General features: G+C 36.1%; 1 protein-coding gene across 4 annotated transcripts in view; it reads right to left on the bottom strand.

The window, feature by feature from the left end:
* Window positions 1–19,232, bottom strand: part of LOC139117551 (exocyst complex component 2-like) — a 43,527-nt gene that overhangs the window by 3,035 nt on the left and 21,260 nt on the right. For 2 of the 4 annotated variants that reach the window (XM_070680771.1, XM_070680770.1), the window contains exons 13-24: window positions 17,523–17,663; window positions 13,634–13,755; window positions 13,163–13,213; window positions 11,675–11,847; window positions 8,399–8,520; window positions 6,817–6,887; window positions 4,239–4,322; window positions 3,892–3,951; window positions 3,342–3,403; window positions 2,515–2,569; window positions 2,071–2,187; window positions 1,241–1,382 (exon numbers count right to left, since the gene is read on the bottom strand). In XM_070680771.1, the coding sequence (XP_070536872.1) occupies window positions 1,241–1,382; window positions 2,071–2,187; window positions 2,515–2,569; window positions 3,342–3,403; window positions 3,892–3,951; window positions 4,239–4,322; window positions 6,817–6,887; window positions 8,399–8,520; window positions 11,675–11,847; window positions 13,163–13,213; window positions 13,634–13,755; window positions 17,523–17,663 (1,200 nt within the window). The remainder of the gene's footprint in view (window positions 1–1,240; window positions 1,383–2,070; window positions 2,188–2,514; window positions 2,570–3,341; window positions 3,404–3,891; window positions 3,952–4,238; window positions 4,323–6,816; window positions 6,888–8,398; window positions 8,521–11,674; window positions 11,848–13,162; window positions 13,214–13,633; window positions 13,756–17,522; window positions 17,664–19,232) is intronic. The other 2 variants (XM_070680773.1, XM_070680772.1) reach the window with 1 other exon arrangement.

Here is a 19,232-nt window from a genome sequence, read left to right as displayed (position 1 = left end):
TTTTGAAATGAACACTTGGCACAATCATTTTAGATCACTAGGGATGACATGTACGTACCACTGAAAAGCATGAAGAGTCTGCTAACTTATCTGGTTTCCAAGCAAGCTTTTGCCTTGCACTCTGTTTTACTCTCTCATTCCTTTGTTTGAATTAATTCTGTCTGGGGTCATTATTTCATTTATTATGCATTACTCACTGACTCACTGCTTGTTACGAGTAGAGTTAGCCATCACTAGTGCCACAGTATGGTAAATGTCATGCTATACCCATGATCATTTTCTGCATGTTAAGTTCCTAAAGCTATTCTGTAGTGACTTTCTGTGTAAACTGATGACATGGCTGAAAATCTTTGTCCATGTTACTCAAACAGAAACTGAAGCAACGGTGGCTTTGAGGCAAACGATATTTGAAACGTTTGAGCTATGAGCACAAATTGTCATTGTCTTATTGTGTATGGCTGCTTCATAGAAAGTATTCTGCAAAGTTGCATCTTTAAAGCTTGGAGTGATAATCAAGGGTTAAAGTTGTTTCAGTATTGATATGATGTCATCTTCTTTCAATGGTAAAGGGATGCTGGTATAAGTTGAAAGTAGTGGATACAAACCTTTGGATATAAACTGAAAGGGTTTTCCCAAGCAAGTCTACTGGCTATGTACTCTATCCAAAACCCTAAAGCTAACCATTCCCTATAATACAATTGATGAAGGTGGAATGCCATCTGTGTGTTGACTTATTTCACTAAAGCAGGAGAATTGGTAGGTTATGGCTTTTTTGTTCAACAATGGTAAACTGTGGATTGCAAAATTGTCTTTGAAATGGTTGAAACATTTTGAAGAGAAAAATATGTGTCAAGTAGACTGAGCATGAAGGAGGAAGACAGACATGCTGTAGTAGATATTGTGATGTAGCATAAATACTGTCAAATAGAAATTCAACATTCAAAGCACTGTCTGGTGATTGGATGATGGTAAAATATGCATGAATTTTACCTTGTATGATTGACAGGTGATTGAACTTCATACATGTGATTGTGTTCCTACATGTCTGCTGCTGACTTGCAGAGCTGTCCTTTGGCGTCCGCTGGACAACCCATACAACCTGTCATTTTTTACAGCAGTTGCAATCTGAGGATGATCAGTCTCAGAGATGTGGTGAATAGAGAGACTTACATTATTGAAATGACTTATCTTTGACACAGAGTTTATTACTGAAAAGATTTCCTACTTCAGAGTTACCTACCCATTGGTCTCTGTAATGTCTTCCAGTCAAAGTAACCAGCATACAAGCCCTGTTCTAGTAAACCTACAACTGGGTCAGATTTCTGTTCTGTATATGCGTCAAATAATTTATCATCTAGTTCAGAAAATGCTGCTTGTACAACCTGTAAAGTAATTGTAATGGAAAGAGTTTTACAAAATCAATGATAAGATACAACTCAAAAGTAGTGATAACTTGCTAAGACCAGTAAGTTATGAACATTAATGGATTGGAGAGATCCAATCCATCTCTCTCCAAACTATTGATCAAAGTTTGGTGTACTCTAATGCAATTTAAAATCCTAGCAGGCTGTACAAACTTACTGAATGGTTGTTGTGCATATGTGAACAATCATCTCCAAGTTCATGAGACACAGTAAACATCTACACCAGTGAAAGAAATTTCAATCAACAGTGCTGCATACACAGGGCTGTGTATAACTGTGTTTTCACAGCTCTATCACAACTCTCTCTATGTGGTGTTTGCTGACAGACACCTGTACCATATGGTTGTGACAAGTGAAATCTTTTGGCGGTGTACCACAGAGGCAGAATACTGGTAATCAATCATTATTTGGTCAAAAATCTGGGCATTGGCATCAGATAAATCAGTCATTACATGTACGGTGTTTGTGTGATATCAGAATTTATTTGAGCAATTAACTCTGACACTTGACTCTTTCTTATGTCCAACACAGCTATGACATTCATGGTGATAGACTCCAAAAAAAGGTTACATTTGGTAACAACCGGCGTGTAGCCTATAAACAATAGATCATGTTCACAATTAAACAGTAAAACAGCCATACTTACTGTCTCTACCCTCTTTGTGTCTGGATAACCATTTTTTTCAAAATGTTCTCGAAGTCTTGGTATGACTTGATTTGCTACATAATTGCAGTTTGCTAAAACTATTATTAGTCTCTGTTCCTAAGCAGTGAATAGAAAAGACATGCAATAAATATTGCTGTAGCTTGATTGATTTTACAGGGATTCTACAATCAACCATTATCCTGGAGAAAATTTTAACATTACAAACTTTATTATGGTAAACTATCTGAACTTATGACTGTAGTCATTTGGTTATTTTCACACAGCATCATCTTGTCATTTTTCATTTCATTATTCATTTAATGTTCAATGTTTAGAGTATCTTTCATGGCAACAATAAATAGAACACATAGATTATGGAAGGGGCAGACAAATCAACTTCTTGCAAAACTGTACACAGATTTATTCAAAGCTAACAACACTTACCATTGTTAATAAGTTTTCAGTAGTATTTGTGTTATCTATATATCCATAAAGATTTCTGAAATTTGACAAACAGAGTTAGTTCTTTACAATGTCTTCTGAACACACTCACATCTATCATATGAGAGAGATCTGATTGGCTAGTATTGTAACTTCATGCTAGCAAATGAAATCTACCACAGCTGCATTTGTCCATATCATATTGCGTTTACAATGTGGAAAATCAACTGATTTTGACATTGAAGATTGACACAAGAATTCCCTGAGGATTGAAACTACCAGCAAATGGAACTGAAAGAAAAGGGAATCAAAAATAGACGAGCAAAGCTATGTTTTCAAGTTCAAGCTATGAGTCTATGATAAACTCATTACTTATATTGAGGTGTGATATCTGCATATACAGTGTATTTACTGTATAATCTCTCAATATACCACACCAGTATTTCAATGGAAGTGCTATATCCACCACAGCACAGTTTAAACATGTGCAAGCTCTCACTTGGAGGAAAGTTTGTTTTTTTAACGTTTCACAAAAGAATTGAAATATACTGTCATGATGTAACAGCAATAAACCACTTAAACAATTGGCAGACCAAATGGCTTTGACCAGTTCTCTCCATATACCGGTATGCACTTGTTATCACTCATGCACATGTATGCAACTGGTTTAAATCTTGTGCTAATCACTGGACGTGGTTTATTGCTTAAATATCTTGTACCCTATGTCCTACAGGTAACATTTTCAATAAACTTAAACGATGATGTAGGTTGTAGACATCAAATATATCTGATGTTGCTTGTTGTTGACAGGTGGTTTAGATAACACTTACTCCTGTGAATCTGCTTCTACATCTGTTTTAAAAGTCAGCTGTTCCAGACAAGTTGCAAATGACTGTCAAAAAAAATCATAGGGAGAAGAGTCACAAAGGTATTATTGCTACAACTACAGCAAAAGTGTCTTCACTATGTTTGGATCATTCATTGCACTGTTTGACTATTGAAAACTAGAAAATATTGGTGCATGATTTGAGAACTAATGTGTCATTTACACAGTTTTATATCTTGATTTGACTACACTGAAACACCATAGGATGTCCCACTGTCTCACCATTGTCAAACGACCTTTGAACCTTGGTAAGAGTTATGATTAGGACTAACTGTAACAAAAACCCTGACCTATATAAATGTATCCTACAAGACCTGTGTAAAATGTTGTTATTTGATTGATTTACTAAATATTGTTGCATTGATAATAATTGATGACTTTAAAGACATGTTTGAAAGATTATTATGGAGAAGATTTTTACAATGACCAATGATGACCTTCCTTGGTCCCTCTCAGTCAACGGTTTCTGATTTATACAATTGTATATATCCTACCTTCAGCATATCTATGGATAGTCTGCCAGTTGATTTTTGAACACCTGGATCTCTAAAAATCTGTGAATGTGAACAAAGTTGGCACTTTTCATGACAAAATCTTCATTGACAAATACAGCTTTAACTGAATCACATGTACATTTCAGAAAGATTGCATAGCAACTGAGACAGGAAACTGAGATGTACCGTACAACCTGATGTAAATATCTGCACAAAAAAGTAAAATGAAAAATTTTCGATCATTGCAATTACATTGCATCTTATTGACTTGTTTGATTATAAAAAAATTCCTCCAACTACACTCACTTTGAACAAACAACAAAGAAATAAATAAGACACTGACTTACATTAGCTTCTCCGGCTTTCCATTCCACCACCACTTCTTTCAACAACTGGATAGTTTCCATGACAATGTTTTCAAATAAAAGAGGCTAATACAGAAATGATATTCATACAACATTGTTATAGTCATATTTACTGATTGACACAATAGTTTACATCGTCTCACAGATTGTAAAGACACTGCTGTTATTTATTTTGAATTGCAAATAGTAAGGAGGGATGTCAGAGGTACAGCTACAAGAATTACTGTGTTACAGACAGTGAATATAGTCACCTGTCCAAACTTTGGAAATAACTATTCAAAGAATATATGCGATTCAAAGTATCAGATTTCGGGAAATCCGGTAATTTAATTAAATCAAAAGAAGAGATTTGGTATAGTGTAAAATCTGTTTACTCCAAATATGTAACAAGAAAAGAACAAAAGAGCTTCCATTTGATCAGAAGTATAGTTTGACTACAGGGGCTCAAAAGTGGCTATATAAGTCAATATTACAGCGTTTTTCTTCCTTTTTCAATGTTAAAAATAAACTAGCTGAAGAGCACAACACTTGTGTAGCTGTCTTTTGTGTAGCTTGTATTGGCATGTATAGTGCGCCCTCAATAGGGAGTGTGATCATATGTAAATGCGACCTTTAGTTCCGTGACCTCTAGCCATGCCTACTTCCCTCTCCATATGGCCGGCCATGCGTACAGACGTCGCTGTGTTTACTGACGTCGGTGTGGGGAAATTAGTACAGTAAGCATAGCGAGGACAGGAAGTAGGCATGGCTAGAGGTCACGGAACTAAAGGTCGCATTTACATATGATCACACTCCCTATTGAGGGCGCACTATACATGCCAATACAAGCTACACAAAAGACAGCTACACAAGTGTTGTGCTCTTCAGCTAGTTTATTTTTAACATTGAAAAAGAAAGAAAAACGCTGTAATATTGACTTATATTGCCACTTATGAGCCCCTGTGGTTTGACTACCAAAATTAATATGTTTAACAAATTGTTCAAAGCCAAAAATTGGAATAATGGCCCTAAAAGTTTAAATTGACAAATTTCATTATCATTCAAACAAGTTCAAATAAAGTCATCTCTGGTAATCTACAAACAAAATTTGAATGATATTGAGTGACTCCATTTGGAGAAATGATGCATTATCTGAAACTGCAAATCTTGACAATAGAAATTTACACTAGCAAAGTCACTATTGTCTAATAACATCTCCATGAGGTTCTCCCTAGGCACCTACAAACCAAATTTGAAAGCTATAAGCAAGTGGTTTCAGAGATGAGGTGTTTTATTAAAACACTGAGCAAAGTTTCTCTATTAAAATATTAACTTTTCATTATCATTTGAACATATCAGAGTAAGCCCATCCTTTGGAACTTACAGGTCAAACTGAAATGCTATCAAACATGTGACTTAAAACAAGGCATTTGAAGTTTTATAAAAATGTTTGTAGATACTGACGAGTTGATCACCTAGACTTAAATGGGAAGTTACAGGACCATGGGTGCACAATAGGGGGATTACTGATGACGCACCATTTTCATACACTGGGCAGTAGTTTTTTAATTCTCATAGCATCGTGTTGACCATGTAATAAATTTGAATAATCATGATGGGCAATTTCGTGACATAAGCAAAGAGGGTAAAAGGTCGTACAGGAAACACATTTCGAAACATATGCGTTCTCCGATAAAAAAAAAAACGGAACATTTTTTCACTTTATTTTCGACTCAAGTTCAGTCGCCATATATTCACAGACATCATATGCAAGATTCAATGACAATGAACGCCTAAAACATGGCAAAATTATGGAATTCTGGGACCGGCTTTTATAGGGGAAGTTCCTGTTTAATCAATAAGCCCTTCTGTAGACAGGTATACACAAGATTAAGGTGCAATGTAAAATATTTTGCCCAGAATGCTCTAGGCAAGTGATATCTAGAATAAATTGTATCAAAGCCGAGCACAGACCCTACACGCAGAGAGGCTAATTGCTACTATATGTTATATTCCTGCATTTTCAAACTGTTGTCTGAAATAGTTTGAGCATTCAAAATAGAGAAAGCAAATTTCAGGATAGAGAAAGCATCGTTGAACAAAAACTTAGAAACCGGCACAATGAATAGTGACCGATGGCACACAGTAGAAGAACAAATAAAATTTGACAATTCTGATGTACAAGTAAGAAGAGGAAAGACAAAGATTTCAAATAGATCTAATAAAACACTTTCAAAAGTTTAACTGCAGTTACGTATCATCTCCAAGCATTTAATTATTTACTTTTTTCAAACCCTGAATTTTCCCTGTTACCTGAACAGCCTTTGTCTTGGCATCAATCTAATCTTCTATATTAGTAGAGGAACCCATTTTAGCACTGGTAAATTACTATTTTAACACAGCTTTGACACAATGATGTTGTGTAAGGGCTCATCATGTCCTTGTGAGAATTTCTTTGAGATTATTTCTATCAGTTGTACACAGTCAAACTCTGTGCAATGTATATTTACAGAATGTTTTGCATCAAAATACACTGTAAGCTATCTGTGTATCAGGCCTGAATATTGATGATGAGTCTTACCAGTGTTGTAATTCCATTATTTTCATCAACCTGCAAGCACCAGTTCTCTCTTCTGTGTAATGCTTTTATATCTGTATAAAACAGAAGAAGTTATTTATAGAATATTACTAAATCTCTTCCTAACTTCAAAGATGAAATTACAAATATCAGTCTACTATCACTTTTCAGAGACAAACAGTGGTGGTAGGGTAATATTTTGTTTCAATTTCAAAAACAGCACTTGTTTGACAAATTAGTATAAGCTACCTTGTCAAAGAAATATGGCTCAAAATTGGGGTGTCTACTTTTACAAACAAGCTTACACACTTATGTCATGTACTTTACATGTAATCTCACTTTAAACAGTTTTTGTAGATCTTCAGTTTTTAAAGATAATATCCTGTTACTGAAATAAACAAAACCTTAGACAGTACATGTACTGTCAATGAAATCCCCATATTGCACAACCTTAGACAGTACATGTACTGTCAATGAAATCCACATATTGCACAACCTTAGACAGTACATGTACTGTCAATGAAATCCCCATATTGCACAACCTTAGACAGTACATGTACTGTCAATGAAATCCACATATTGCACCAATCAGAGTTGGACTTATCCTTTCCTCAATAAAACCTTATGCCTTTTTCATTTTAATAATCTGGGGCTTTCCTTTTCTCTGTAGATGATCAAGGAATTACAGTAATTTTGAAAGCGTTGTGCTATAAAAACGTACAATTGTATTCAAAGAAATCTCTAAAAGATTGACATCAAAGCTAAAATAAGATGAAAACTCTTTCCATTGTAATTTGCTGTGTCAATATAGCACAGGTCTATACAGTGAACTCCAATGAAAATGAACCATAATGAAAGTCCATCAAAATGAAAAACTCTCTCTTATGACTTTTCAAATTAAAATGCCTATTTTATCTATATTTCATCTGTCTGCATTAGTATAATTGACTTTCTTGTTTTCTATCCGCTGAACATAAAGCCAACAAAGCCAGTTTGCTGTATATCATAAATATACCAATAGGTGATGCTATGGCACTGACATCTACATGTAGGTAAGATATCGTGTTTATCACACAAAGTCATACAAATGCTCATGCAATAACTATTTCCCTTTCAGGAAGCAGCACTATGATTTAACTTAATTCATAATGTACGACCCCTTCAAATAAATTAATATACCTTAAGGTAGTTCACCCTCAATACAAAAAGACTTATTGCTGAAATTTTCAGTAGAAGAATTTTTAGCTATATCGTTTGAAATTGCGAATGGAATGAGGAGCTAAAATGTGGTGCTAGAGCAAAATTACTGAATATTTCATGACATTTGAAATTCAAAATGGCTGCAATCCCCAAGTTAACTCTATGGTGGAAAATAAAATTTTCATTGATTTGTTTTTTGTCCATTTTCACGAAAAACAAGTCAATGAAAATCTTATTTACTCAATGAGCTTTAAAATGAGCTCCAAAAGTAGTAGATCAAATAGTGCTGAAAAAGTTTGAGAGTCTGAATAAAAAGAGATAAATAGCGGGTTGAAGTGCCTCAACGTTCAGGTTATACAAAGTACAAAATGAAAGAACCGATTACCTTCACTAGCTTGTTGAAATAAAGACGTCATACAGTGAGATCTCATGGCTAGTGTGAAAGCCTGAATGTGCTGCACGGCATCTGATGGCATATCTATATTGGTAAAGATACTCAACAGTGTCCTGTAAGAAATGAAAAAAGAATTAACTGTAAGATCTTCATGCATTCTGTGAAAGTGGAAGACATAAATTGTTGACAATGCAGAGTTTTGACTAATTGAGATGGATGGGAAATACACTGCAGGGTGAGAAAATCCATTCAATATTTGTTATTGTTTGGACAAGTTTTCTTTATCCTGTATACATTCTTTACCATGCAAGTCCAATATCACTGGTCAGTTGTGCAACCACCATCGCATATTTAGTGGTCTGAGCAGATACCTTAGTAGTACCAAATCTGACAACACAGGATTTGCTCACCTCTAGATACAGTATTTCCCCGATTAAACATCAAATCTTCATTTTCACTGACAGATGGAAAAGTTCTACCGTTCACTAATTTCTCCCAACATTTAGACAGTTTTAATGTGATTTGTAGAATTTACGTGTTTTTTGTTGGTGTGCTACAAGTATTGAAATTTTTAAGAATGCACAATTGCTAAACAACAGTTCACACAAATTCAAAGTCTCCATGATAAGGGCTCCAAAGGTTTACAATGATAAATATTTCTAAATTCTTGGTGAATTACAGGACAGATGTCTCTCTCAACCCTGTTGCAAAACAGAGTATTTGAGACTTGAAGTGCTAACAAGTGTAACCTACAGTGAAAAGGGATGTGTCTGTTTTACAGTGACATGGGATGTGTCTGTTTTACAGTGACATGGGATGTGTCTGTTTTACAGTGACATGGGATGTGTCTGTTTCACAGTGACATGGGATAGGTCTGTTTTACAGTGACATGGGATGTGTCTGTTTCACAGTGACATGGGATGTGTCTGTTTCACAGTGACATGGGATGTGTCTGTTTCACAGTGACATGGGATGTGTCTGTTTCACAGTGACATGGGATGTGTCTGTTTTACAGTGACATGGGATGTGTCTGTTTCACAGTGACATGGGATGTGTCTGTTTCACAGTGACATGGGATGTGTCTGTTTCACAGTGACATGGGATGTGTCTGTTTCACAGTGACATGGGATGTGTCTGTTTCACAGTGACATGAGATGGGTCTCTTTTACAGTGACATGGCATAGGTCTGATTTACAGTGACATGGGATGGGTCTGTTTCACAGTGACATGGGATGTGTCTGTGTCACAGTGATATGGGATGTGTCTGTTTCACAGTGACATGGGATGTGTCTGTTTCACAGTGACATGGGATGTGTCTGTTTTACAGTGACATGGGATGTGTTGTTTTACAGTGACTTGGGATGTGTCTGTTTCACAGTGACATGGGATGTGTCTGTTTCACAGTGACATGGGATGTGTCTGTTTTACAGTGACATGGGATGGGTCTGTTTTACAGTGACATGGGATGTGTCTGTTTCACAGTGACATGGGATGTGTCTGTTTTACAGTGACATGGGATGGGTCTGTTTTACAGTGACATGGGATGTGTCTGTTTTACAGTGACATGGGATGGGTCTGTTTCACAGTGACATGGGATGGGTCTGTTTTACAGTGACATGGGATGTGTCTGTTTCACAGTGACATGGGATGTGTCTGTTTTACAGTGACATGGGATGGGTCTGTTTTACAGTGACATGGCATAGGTCTGATTTACAGTGACATGGGATGGGTCTGTTTCACAGTGACATGGGATGGGTCTGCTTTAAAGTGACATGGGATGTGTCTGTTTCACAGTGACATGGGATGTGTCTGCTTTAAAGTGACATGGGATGGGTCTGTTTTACAGCGACATGGGATGTGTGTGTTTCACAGTGACACGGGATGTGTCTGCTTTAAAGTGACATGGGATGGGTCTGTTTTACAGCGACATGGGATGTGTGTGTTTCACAGTGACACGGGATGTGTCTGTTTCACAGTGACATGGGATGTGTCTGTTTCACAGTGACATGGGATGTGTCTGTTTCACAGTGACATGGGATGTGTCTGTTTTACAGTGACATGGGATGTGTCTGTTTTACAGAGACTTGGGATGTGTCTGTTTCACAGTGACATGGGATATGTCCGTGTCACGGTGACATGGGATGTGTCTGTTTCACAGTGACATGGGATGGGTCTATTTTACAGTGACATGGGATAGGTCTGTTTTTCAGTGATATGGGATGGGTCTGTTTTAAAGTGACATGGGATGGGTCTGTTTCACAGTGACATGGGATGTGTCTGTTTCAGTGACATGGGATAGGTCTGTTTCACAGTGACATGGGATGGGTCTGTTTCACAGTGACATGGCTTGTGTCTGTTTCACAGTGACATGGGATGGGTCTGTTTCACAGTGACATGGGATGGGTCTGTTTCACAGTGACATGGGATGTGTCTGTTTTCAGTGACATGGGATGGGTCTGTTTTCAGTGACATGGGATGGGTCTGTTTTACGTGACATGGGATGGTCTGTTTTCAGTGACATGGGATGGGTCTGTTTCACAGTGACATGGGATGGGTCTGTTTCACGTGACATGGGATGGGTCTGTTTTCAGTGACATGGGATGGGTCTGTTTTCAGTGACATGGGATGGGTCTGTTTTCAGTGACATGGGATGGGTCTGTTTTACGTGACATGGGATGGGTATGTTTTCAATGACATTGGATGGGTCTGTTTTCAGTGACATGGGATGGGTCTGTTTTCAGTGACATGGGATGGGTCTGTTTTCAGTGACATGGGATGGGTCTGTTTTACAGTGACATGGGATGTGTCTGTTTTACAGTGACATGGGATGTGTCTGTTTTACAGTGACATGGGATGTGTCTGTTTTACAGTGACATGGGATGGGTCTGTTTTACAGTGACATGGGATGGGTCTGTTTTACAGTGACATGGGATGTGTCTGTTTCACAGTGACATGGGATGGGTCTGTTTCACTGTTTCACTAAATCTGACACTACTGACAGGATGCATACTGAGCAATATCATGTAAAAATCACTCTAAACCCTTTCACCGCCATGGTTTGGCTCAAACCCTTTGTTATAAATGGTGATTGTGGACCTATTAACAGGGAAAAATTGGGGTGAACAGGGTTATGAAAATACAGCAGTCAACATTTTTTAAAACTGTGATAGTTGGAATTACATGTAAAATGAATACCTTGGGATAATCCCATGTCTGTTATTGAAATTATTAAATTGTTTTTGCCAACTGCTTTATTTAAGATTGTACCTCATAATTCTAACACAATGTGGTAACCATGCACTTCCACTGTCTTGTGTTGATTCAAGTTTCCAAATACCAAGCTTCTTTCTAGGTATTTCAGGTAACTTCACCAAAGTTTGTGGCAAAAATGCTGCCCTCAGTAGATATGCAAAGTGTTTGGCAACATCACACATCATTTTCTGTAAAACAAAAATTTCAGAGTTTTACTATTTAATCTTGAATGCTATCCTTTTGGATATGATATGAGACATACAGAACTTTTTACTCTTTTGCCATTTGAGATTCTCTAATGCTATCATTCACTGAGTTTAATCTTGGATGCTACAGAAACAGGGGACTCTGCCCCCTTGCCACAATTTCAAGGAGTCATTTGGAAGTACTCATGGGGATGAAATCTATGGCTTTCAAAGAAATTCTTTTTTTCATCCTGACCTGCTGTGTTTTTTAATCAAAATGCACTCAGTAAAATTCATCTGCTACCAGTATATGTAGACCTAATCTTCCCTGAAGATGTTAGCATTTTTGAAAAATATTCAAAAAATAATGTTTTGATCACAGGTAGAAATAGGCTGGGAGGGTATTTCATAAAAAGTAACAAAATAAAAGGACATGCAAAATTGTTATTTTTGATCAAGACTGAATAAAATAGACTTATTATATTGTTGCCTGGCTGTCAATTGGCATCAGCAAAGAGTTTAAAACTGTAATCACTAAGTGGTATTACTGGGTGTCATCCCATTGCAGTGATCCACATGGAGGGCATGGACTGATTAAGTGTTGGGATCCTGAAATCCCACAGCCTAGATGAAACACTGCTGACCTGACCTTCACACACTTTAAAGCACTGCATGGCAAAACATTAGCGTTGAAGAACTTTATGACACCTGATTTTGAAGTAATTTGTACACATGTATGTGTAGATTAAATGTGGACTTGTGGTATTCTAATCCCCATCCATGTACATGTATGTGCAGATTAAACATGGACTTGTGGCATTCTAATGCCCATCCATGTACATGTATGTGCAGATTAAATATGGACTTGTGGCATTCTAAATCCCCATCCATGTACATGTATGTACACATTAAATGTGAACTTGTGGCATTCTAATCCCCATCCATGTACATGTATGTGCACATTAAATATGGACTTGTGGCATTCTAATCCCCATCCACGTACATGTATGTGCAGATTAAATATGGACTTGTGGCATTCTAATCCCCATCCACGTACATATATGTGCAGATTAAATATGGACTTGTGGCATTCTAATCCCCATCCATGTACACGTATGTGCAGATTAAATATGGACTTGTGGCATTCTAATCCCCACCCATATACATGTATGTGCAGATTAAATGTTTTTCCCCATCAAGGTAGATGTATATGTACTACTGCAGATCTTTGCAGTGTTTGAATGTAGCAGACCAGCAACTCAGCATGAATAAAACATTGAATAACAAATAAGTAAAATGAAGACAGAACATGACTTACCCTAAACACTTCAGTTTTTTTTGTATCAGTTTGTGCCATTTTCATTCCACTCTGTTGGATCAAAAACATCACATTAAATATCAAACCAGACGTTGACAAATATCTTACAGGCGATATTTCATGTAGCAAAATAAATTGAGTTTCAAAACTTAAAATCTACCTATGGAGTTGATTCATTTAAAACAAATGAAAAACGTAGCTAGAAGGGATATAGGAAGGAGAAATTGAAGATATTTTACTGTAGAAATGGGGAAAATAGAATGAAGTCTCAGTAAGATTTATCTTAATCCATGCTGCTGATCTAAAGTTTAAACTTGCAAAAATATTGTTCAATCAAGAAGGAAGTAGTTTTATTCCATCAACGGAAGAAGTCATTTACTTCCTAATTAGTGAAGTACATGTACATCATATGTAGGGCTGAAATATAATATTATCACTTGTGTTTACATTCATTCTGAAAGATGAACTTACATCAGCATAGAGTTCTCCAGTACAGTAAGCTTGTCCAAGCTTCCAAAACTCTGGTAAACGTTCCTGAATGATATCAACCAAATCTTCAAGAAATGCTACTCTATGTGGTGAGGTCAGTTTGTCTGTGATTTAAGAGGATGAAATATTGTAAGAGTTGGTAAGATGTAACTAAATTTTGCAACAATCAGTTTTTCTGTATGCATTGTCAGAAATGCAGTGATGCTCTGGTATGAACAAATAGATGGTTACAATACCATAACTTAAGAAAATGTTGTCATTTGAACTTTTGACCCACAGTTTAAATCATTTCTACTATCAGTCTGATTCAGACCATTGAATTCATCCTTATCAAATCATTCACTGCAGATAATGATAAATAGTTATCAACATTCATTAAACCTTTTATCTGTCAAAATATTTCACCAAAACTTATAAACCTATCCATTGAATTTTCTGATAGTTTTGTGATCTCTTTCTTTCAACAAACCATGAAAGAATATATGCTGAACAAGTCATTGACAATGACACAGTCCCAACTTGTTAGTGGGTAGTTTAGTTACAAGTCCTCTGAGAGGAAAGAGTCCTCTTCATCAATTAGGTCTGTGATTAAAAATACTGCGATACAGATGGGGCTTAATAAAACCAATGTAAGCCGGCATACTAATTACAAAAGGTCATTAAAAAGAATCAATTAGTACTTAATTGACTTGATGCTTCCAAACATTTTTGCATCCTATCCTAACACTGACAGATTATCACTGGTACCATATTTCATAAAGTTTGATGCAGTACTTTGGACATTCACCCTAAAAACAAAAATCCATTATGTAAATGCAAACTAGCAATTAATTTATATATATAAATGATACCACTAAGTGTCATTGATTTGTATTTGCAACACTATGAGATCAAAATCTGTACCAAGTTTCATCAAATTTAATGAAGTATTTGTGGATATATCACTCTAATTAGGAAAGTTCATTACATATGCAATTACAAATTAATTAAGTTGACACTGACAAATGTCTTTTTCACTGTTAAAGCAATGTGAGCTTAACATCTGTACCAAGTTTAATGAAATTTGATGCAGTATTTCTTGACATATCAGACTAATTACGAAAATTCAATAATTGACATGATACTACTACATGCCGTTAAACAAATTGATGTGCACATGTATGACATACGTCAATGTCCTTGTGCCAACTTTGAATGATACTGGTGGAAATATGTCTGAGTTATAGCTCTGTACATGAAAAAATCGTAACAAAATGGCCACCAGGCAGCCATTATGTTGTATTGGACTGTGAAACCAATAGACATGCATATTTATGACATGATAGGTCAATGTCCTTGTACCAGCTTTGAAAAAAATCAGTTGATACATATCCAAATTATGGCTCAGGACATGACAAAATCATAACAAAATGGCCACAAAGCAGCCATTTTGCATCGGATTGTGAAACCAATTGACATGCATATTTATGACATAGGTCAATGTCCTTGTACCAACTTTGAATAAAATTGGTTGAAATGTGCCTGAGTTATGGCTCCGTACATGAAAAAGTCTTAACAAAATGGCCGCACGGCAGTCATATTGGATTGTATCACAAAACAAATCAACGTGCATATGTATGACATATGAATAATCCTTCAACCAACTTTGAATGAAATCACTCCAGGCATCTCTGAGATATCTGCGTGAACGGACGGACGGACAGACGGATGCACGCACCCACGGACATGACCAAACCCTAGGGATAAATCTCCCCGGACGGTGTCCGTGGTGACTAAAAATCTTCTACAGGTACTAATAATTTGCCCAAAATTTTAATGAAACAATATTTTTAACCTCCAAAGATACATCTTGGGATCAATCTGATTTCAAACTGAGATAATTGTCAATTTTTTAACTTTAATGAATAATTCTCTTTAATTCCATGGAACATGAATTTTACATCCTACTGTATTTAATGTAAAGAAATCAAAAACCTAGTTGCCATGCAGCTATCGATAAACTTTTCTAGTTTTGTTTCAAGACAATAATCTTATTCTTGTTGACAGTAACGTGTTTTATTGCCACTACTTAGTTCCTGCTATACATGTCATTTTAGTTAATCACATGTACAAGCCAAGTTTGTCTTCTTGTCATTCTACATTCTACCTGCCTAGGTGTAATCAATTTGTTGTGTCAACATGTTTTTTGCATCAATTTTCAATGTGTTTGACAATGAAACAACATGGCAGCAGGTATATCTCCTGCCATCAAATTGAAGTCTAGCCAGCAGTGAAGATTTTATAAAAATTAACCTTGTTTCACAATGTATAATTTGGGTTCCATATTGCCTTAGAAAATTGAGTGCTGGCTGTGGCTGGCTGGAATGTGACCAAGACCATGCCATATAGATTCAATTGATTTATCTCTTTGAGTTCTAGTGTAACATTGTCGGAGGTGAATTTCTACGCCTATGCCTTCTGTATAACCATGTGTAACTGCAGTGGAGGTATATTAGATCAAACAATTATCTGGCAATATTTACCATGTGAGTGATGTTTCTCACTTGCGACCTAAACATTGACATCATTGAAAACTTTGTCACACGCATTACAAATTATAGTAGTTTTTAATTTACAAAAATAATATAACAAACTTTTGGCTCGAGCATATGATATGATAAGTTAATTATTTCAAAATATTTTTCTTTGATAAACTTGGAAAATACTAGTGATGTACTGTCACCATAAAACAAAGACAACATGTTGGCTGGCCACTACATCACTCACATTTTTCAAGTTGGATGAAGTAACATCACTCATAGTTTTCGAGTTGGATGTAGTTAAATATGAGAAAGTAATGTGCAATTATTCTTCTACAAAAGAAAACAGAAAATAACTTCTCACAAAACAACAATATCACAACACTGTCAAAAGTAGGCACTTTTATCCCTCTTAATGAGGTAGAGGCTAATACTACATCTTAGTGATAAACAACTCAGATTTAATGAATAGTAATTTAGATTAGTATAAATCAGTAGCATCCTGTGGTGTCTGAGTTAAAAACAATTACTTTAATTGGTGTAGGCTTGTATTTATCTATTGCTGCTTTGCTTTGTAACAAAAGTCCCAATTGACAATCTCATGATCACCTTAGGAAAAGATTTTGTAAATTACACTGTACTTTCATGCCTACCATTGAGGAATCGGCCAAACTTGATAATTTTGTAAAGGCACGGTAGGGTACATCTTACCCACTGTTCCATGTAATTCTATGGAATAATATTAAAGTTGGTGCCATTTGGAATTTTGCCTCGGGACAATCATTTTCAATAACAGATACTGTTAATTTCCTATGATATTTATAACACACCATCTGTGTTCCATGGTCCACATCATGTATGCATCCCATGATGGGGTACTCCGGCAAGACAAAGATTGACTGCTCTGTAGCAATGTTCACAAGACAAGAATGCTGCTATGGGTTAGATTGCATATCTAGTAAGTCTACAGAAGCTCAGGTCTATTAATGCTACACTGTACTATGACACTGGTGACAGATGGATAGATGCATATTTGAGATGATGTAATAGCATCCTGAACAATGTAGATATGAGTGACGTGATAGCATCCTGAAAATAGCAGATATGAGATGATGCAATAGCATCCTGAACAATGCAGATATGAGATAATGTGATAGCATCCTCAACAATGCAGATATGAAATGATGTGATAGTGTACCTTCCATCTCGTATAATGCAGACATAAAATGAGGGAGAATGGCAAAAGTACAGTGACAAAAACATAATATTCAATTTGAGTTTTTACAGAACTCAGGGGAAAGATAGATAGACATATAGACGGACAGACAGACAGACATCCAAGGCTGTCTTACCATTGTCAACATTGGATTGATGAGATTTCATGCCAAGACTGCTTTGTTTCATAGATTTGATTGGTGGACGTACATGTAAGCCACCTGGAGCACTGTCACCACTGCCAGCACCACATGATTCACCGTCAGCGGCTTGTTGTTCTGAGTGATAGCAATGTATGAAAATGATTCATGATATGCATTCTTAAAAAAATCACAGCTTTTTTCTGCAAACCAATGCCATGTATATTTTTACATAATATATTGGATAAATCTGTGACAGTTACTGGCACAAAAATGCTTTATGGCAATACTATTTTTAAAGCTGCTTTTTCATTGTGCTCCAGGAAATAGCATTAGCTTGAAGTATGCAAGTATTTGGTATTTCAGTATCAGTATAGTGAGTCAGCTGAGTATAACCATTCTAAATTTGCTGCATCACAGTCCCTCCACACACTGTGGGGAGGGGGGAGGGACTGCAGCTGCATTTAGCAAAACCATTGAAGCAATTCTTATCTCTGTATCTGTGTTACAAGCAACAGATTGGGTGTTATACTTGTGCCTGATATGATGATGAGAAATGAAATGCAGTGCAATGGTACATGTATGGTACCAAACCAACAGTAACCTTTCTTTCCTAGGATTGCAATCAGCAAGGAGCAATCAAGATGCCCTTTATTTTTTACAATTAGTTGTACCTATATTCTAGTATTGAAGTGTTAAAGAGCCAGTAGCTTTAACTTTTAAGATTTTTTTTTTCATCATTTTTGTTTTGTATGTCAGTTGGAAGTTCTTGCTCTACTTCCTAAAGCACGGACTATTAAGCTTGTCAACACAGCATCTATTCATGTAAAATGCACTGTTATTAATTACGTTTCACTTGTCAGCAATAACAATACAGTCTACACATGTACATGTTGAGTTGACAAGCTGTATACTGTGTACCTCAACATGCTTTGGGGAGTGGAACAAAAACTGTGGTCAAAATAAAAAAACCCAAAAACTGATAAGTCATCAAAGTTATAGCTTCTGGCCCTTTATCAGAGACTAAACAAACAGTTTCAGTTTAAATACTAAACTTACTAGTGTTAAACAAAACAATTCACTTTTAGAACATGGGGACTACAGAAGTTTAGTTTCCTTTGCATGCACTCTTGATAGTGAAAACACAAAAATAAATTACTGTTACAAGCTTCTTGACAGAGACCTTTTCTTTACAGACACAACAGGTAAGTTACTAAGTTGGATTTTATGACATTGATACAGGTTCATTGTTGTCATCTAACAGTTTATTTAAAGTGTTTCTCACTAGGTTTAAGGATAAGTGTCATGATTCATGCACTCAAGTGTTTTAATTTTATATTATTTACAAATTTTATGAAACTTTAACTTAGTACATGCAAACTCTCTTGATTTTTGTGGCAAGTCCATCATCAGTGTTTCAAGGCACACAAAGTGGTTAGTGACAAGGCAACAACGTGCCGTGTACAGTATTACATGTACCAGTACATAAATGCATTAGTCACTGAAAATTGAATTCAATATTCTGAAATTATTAGAATGAAAGAAGTAAAACCAAAAGACTTAGAGCATTGGATTTGTAACATCGTCAACTTTGTTTTCTTGATCAAATAAAAGTTTATGATATCTTGAAAATATTGTTGCTGGCAACAAAAACGATTTGAAATAGATTTGTGCAGTTATATGCATCTGAATATCACGGATTGTATA

The sequence above is a fragment of the Ptychodera flava genome, chromosome 18 (assembly GCF_041260155.1).
Source record: "Ptychodera flava strain L36383 chromosome 18, AS_Pfla_20210202, whole genome shotgun sequence".
Lineage (NCBI taxonomy): Eukaryota > Metazoa > Hemichordata > Enteropneusta > Ptychoderidae > Ptychodera > Ptychodera flava.
This window is presented reverse-complemented; position numbering and strand designations above follow the sequence as displayed.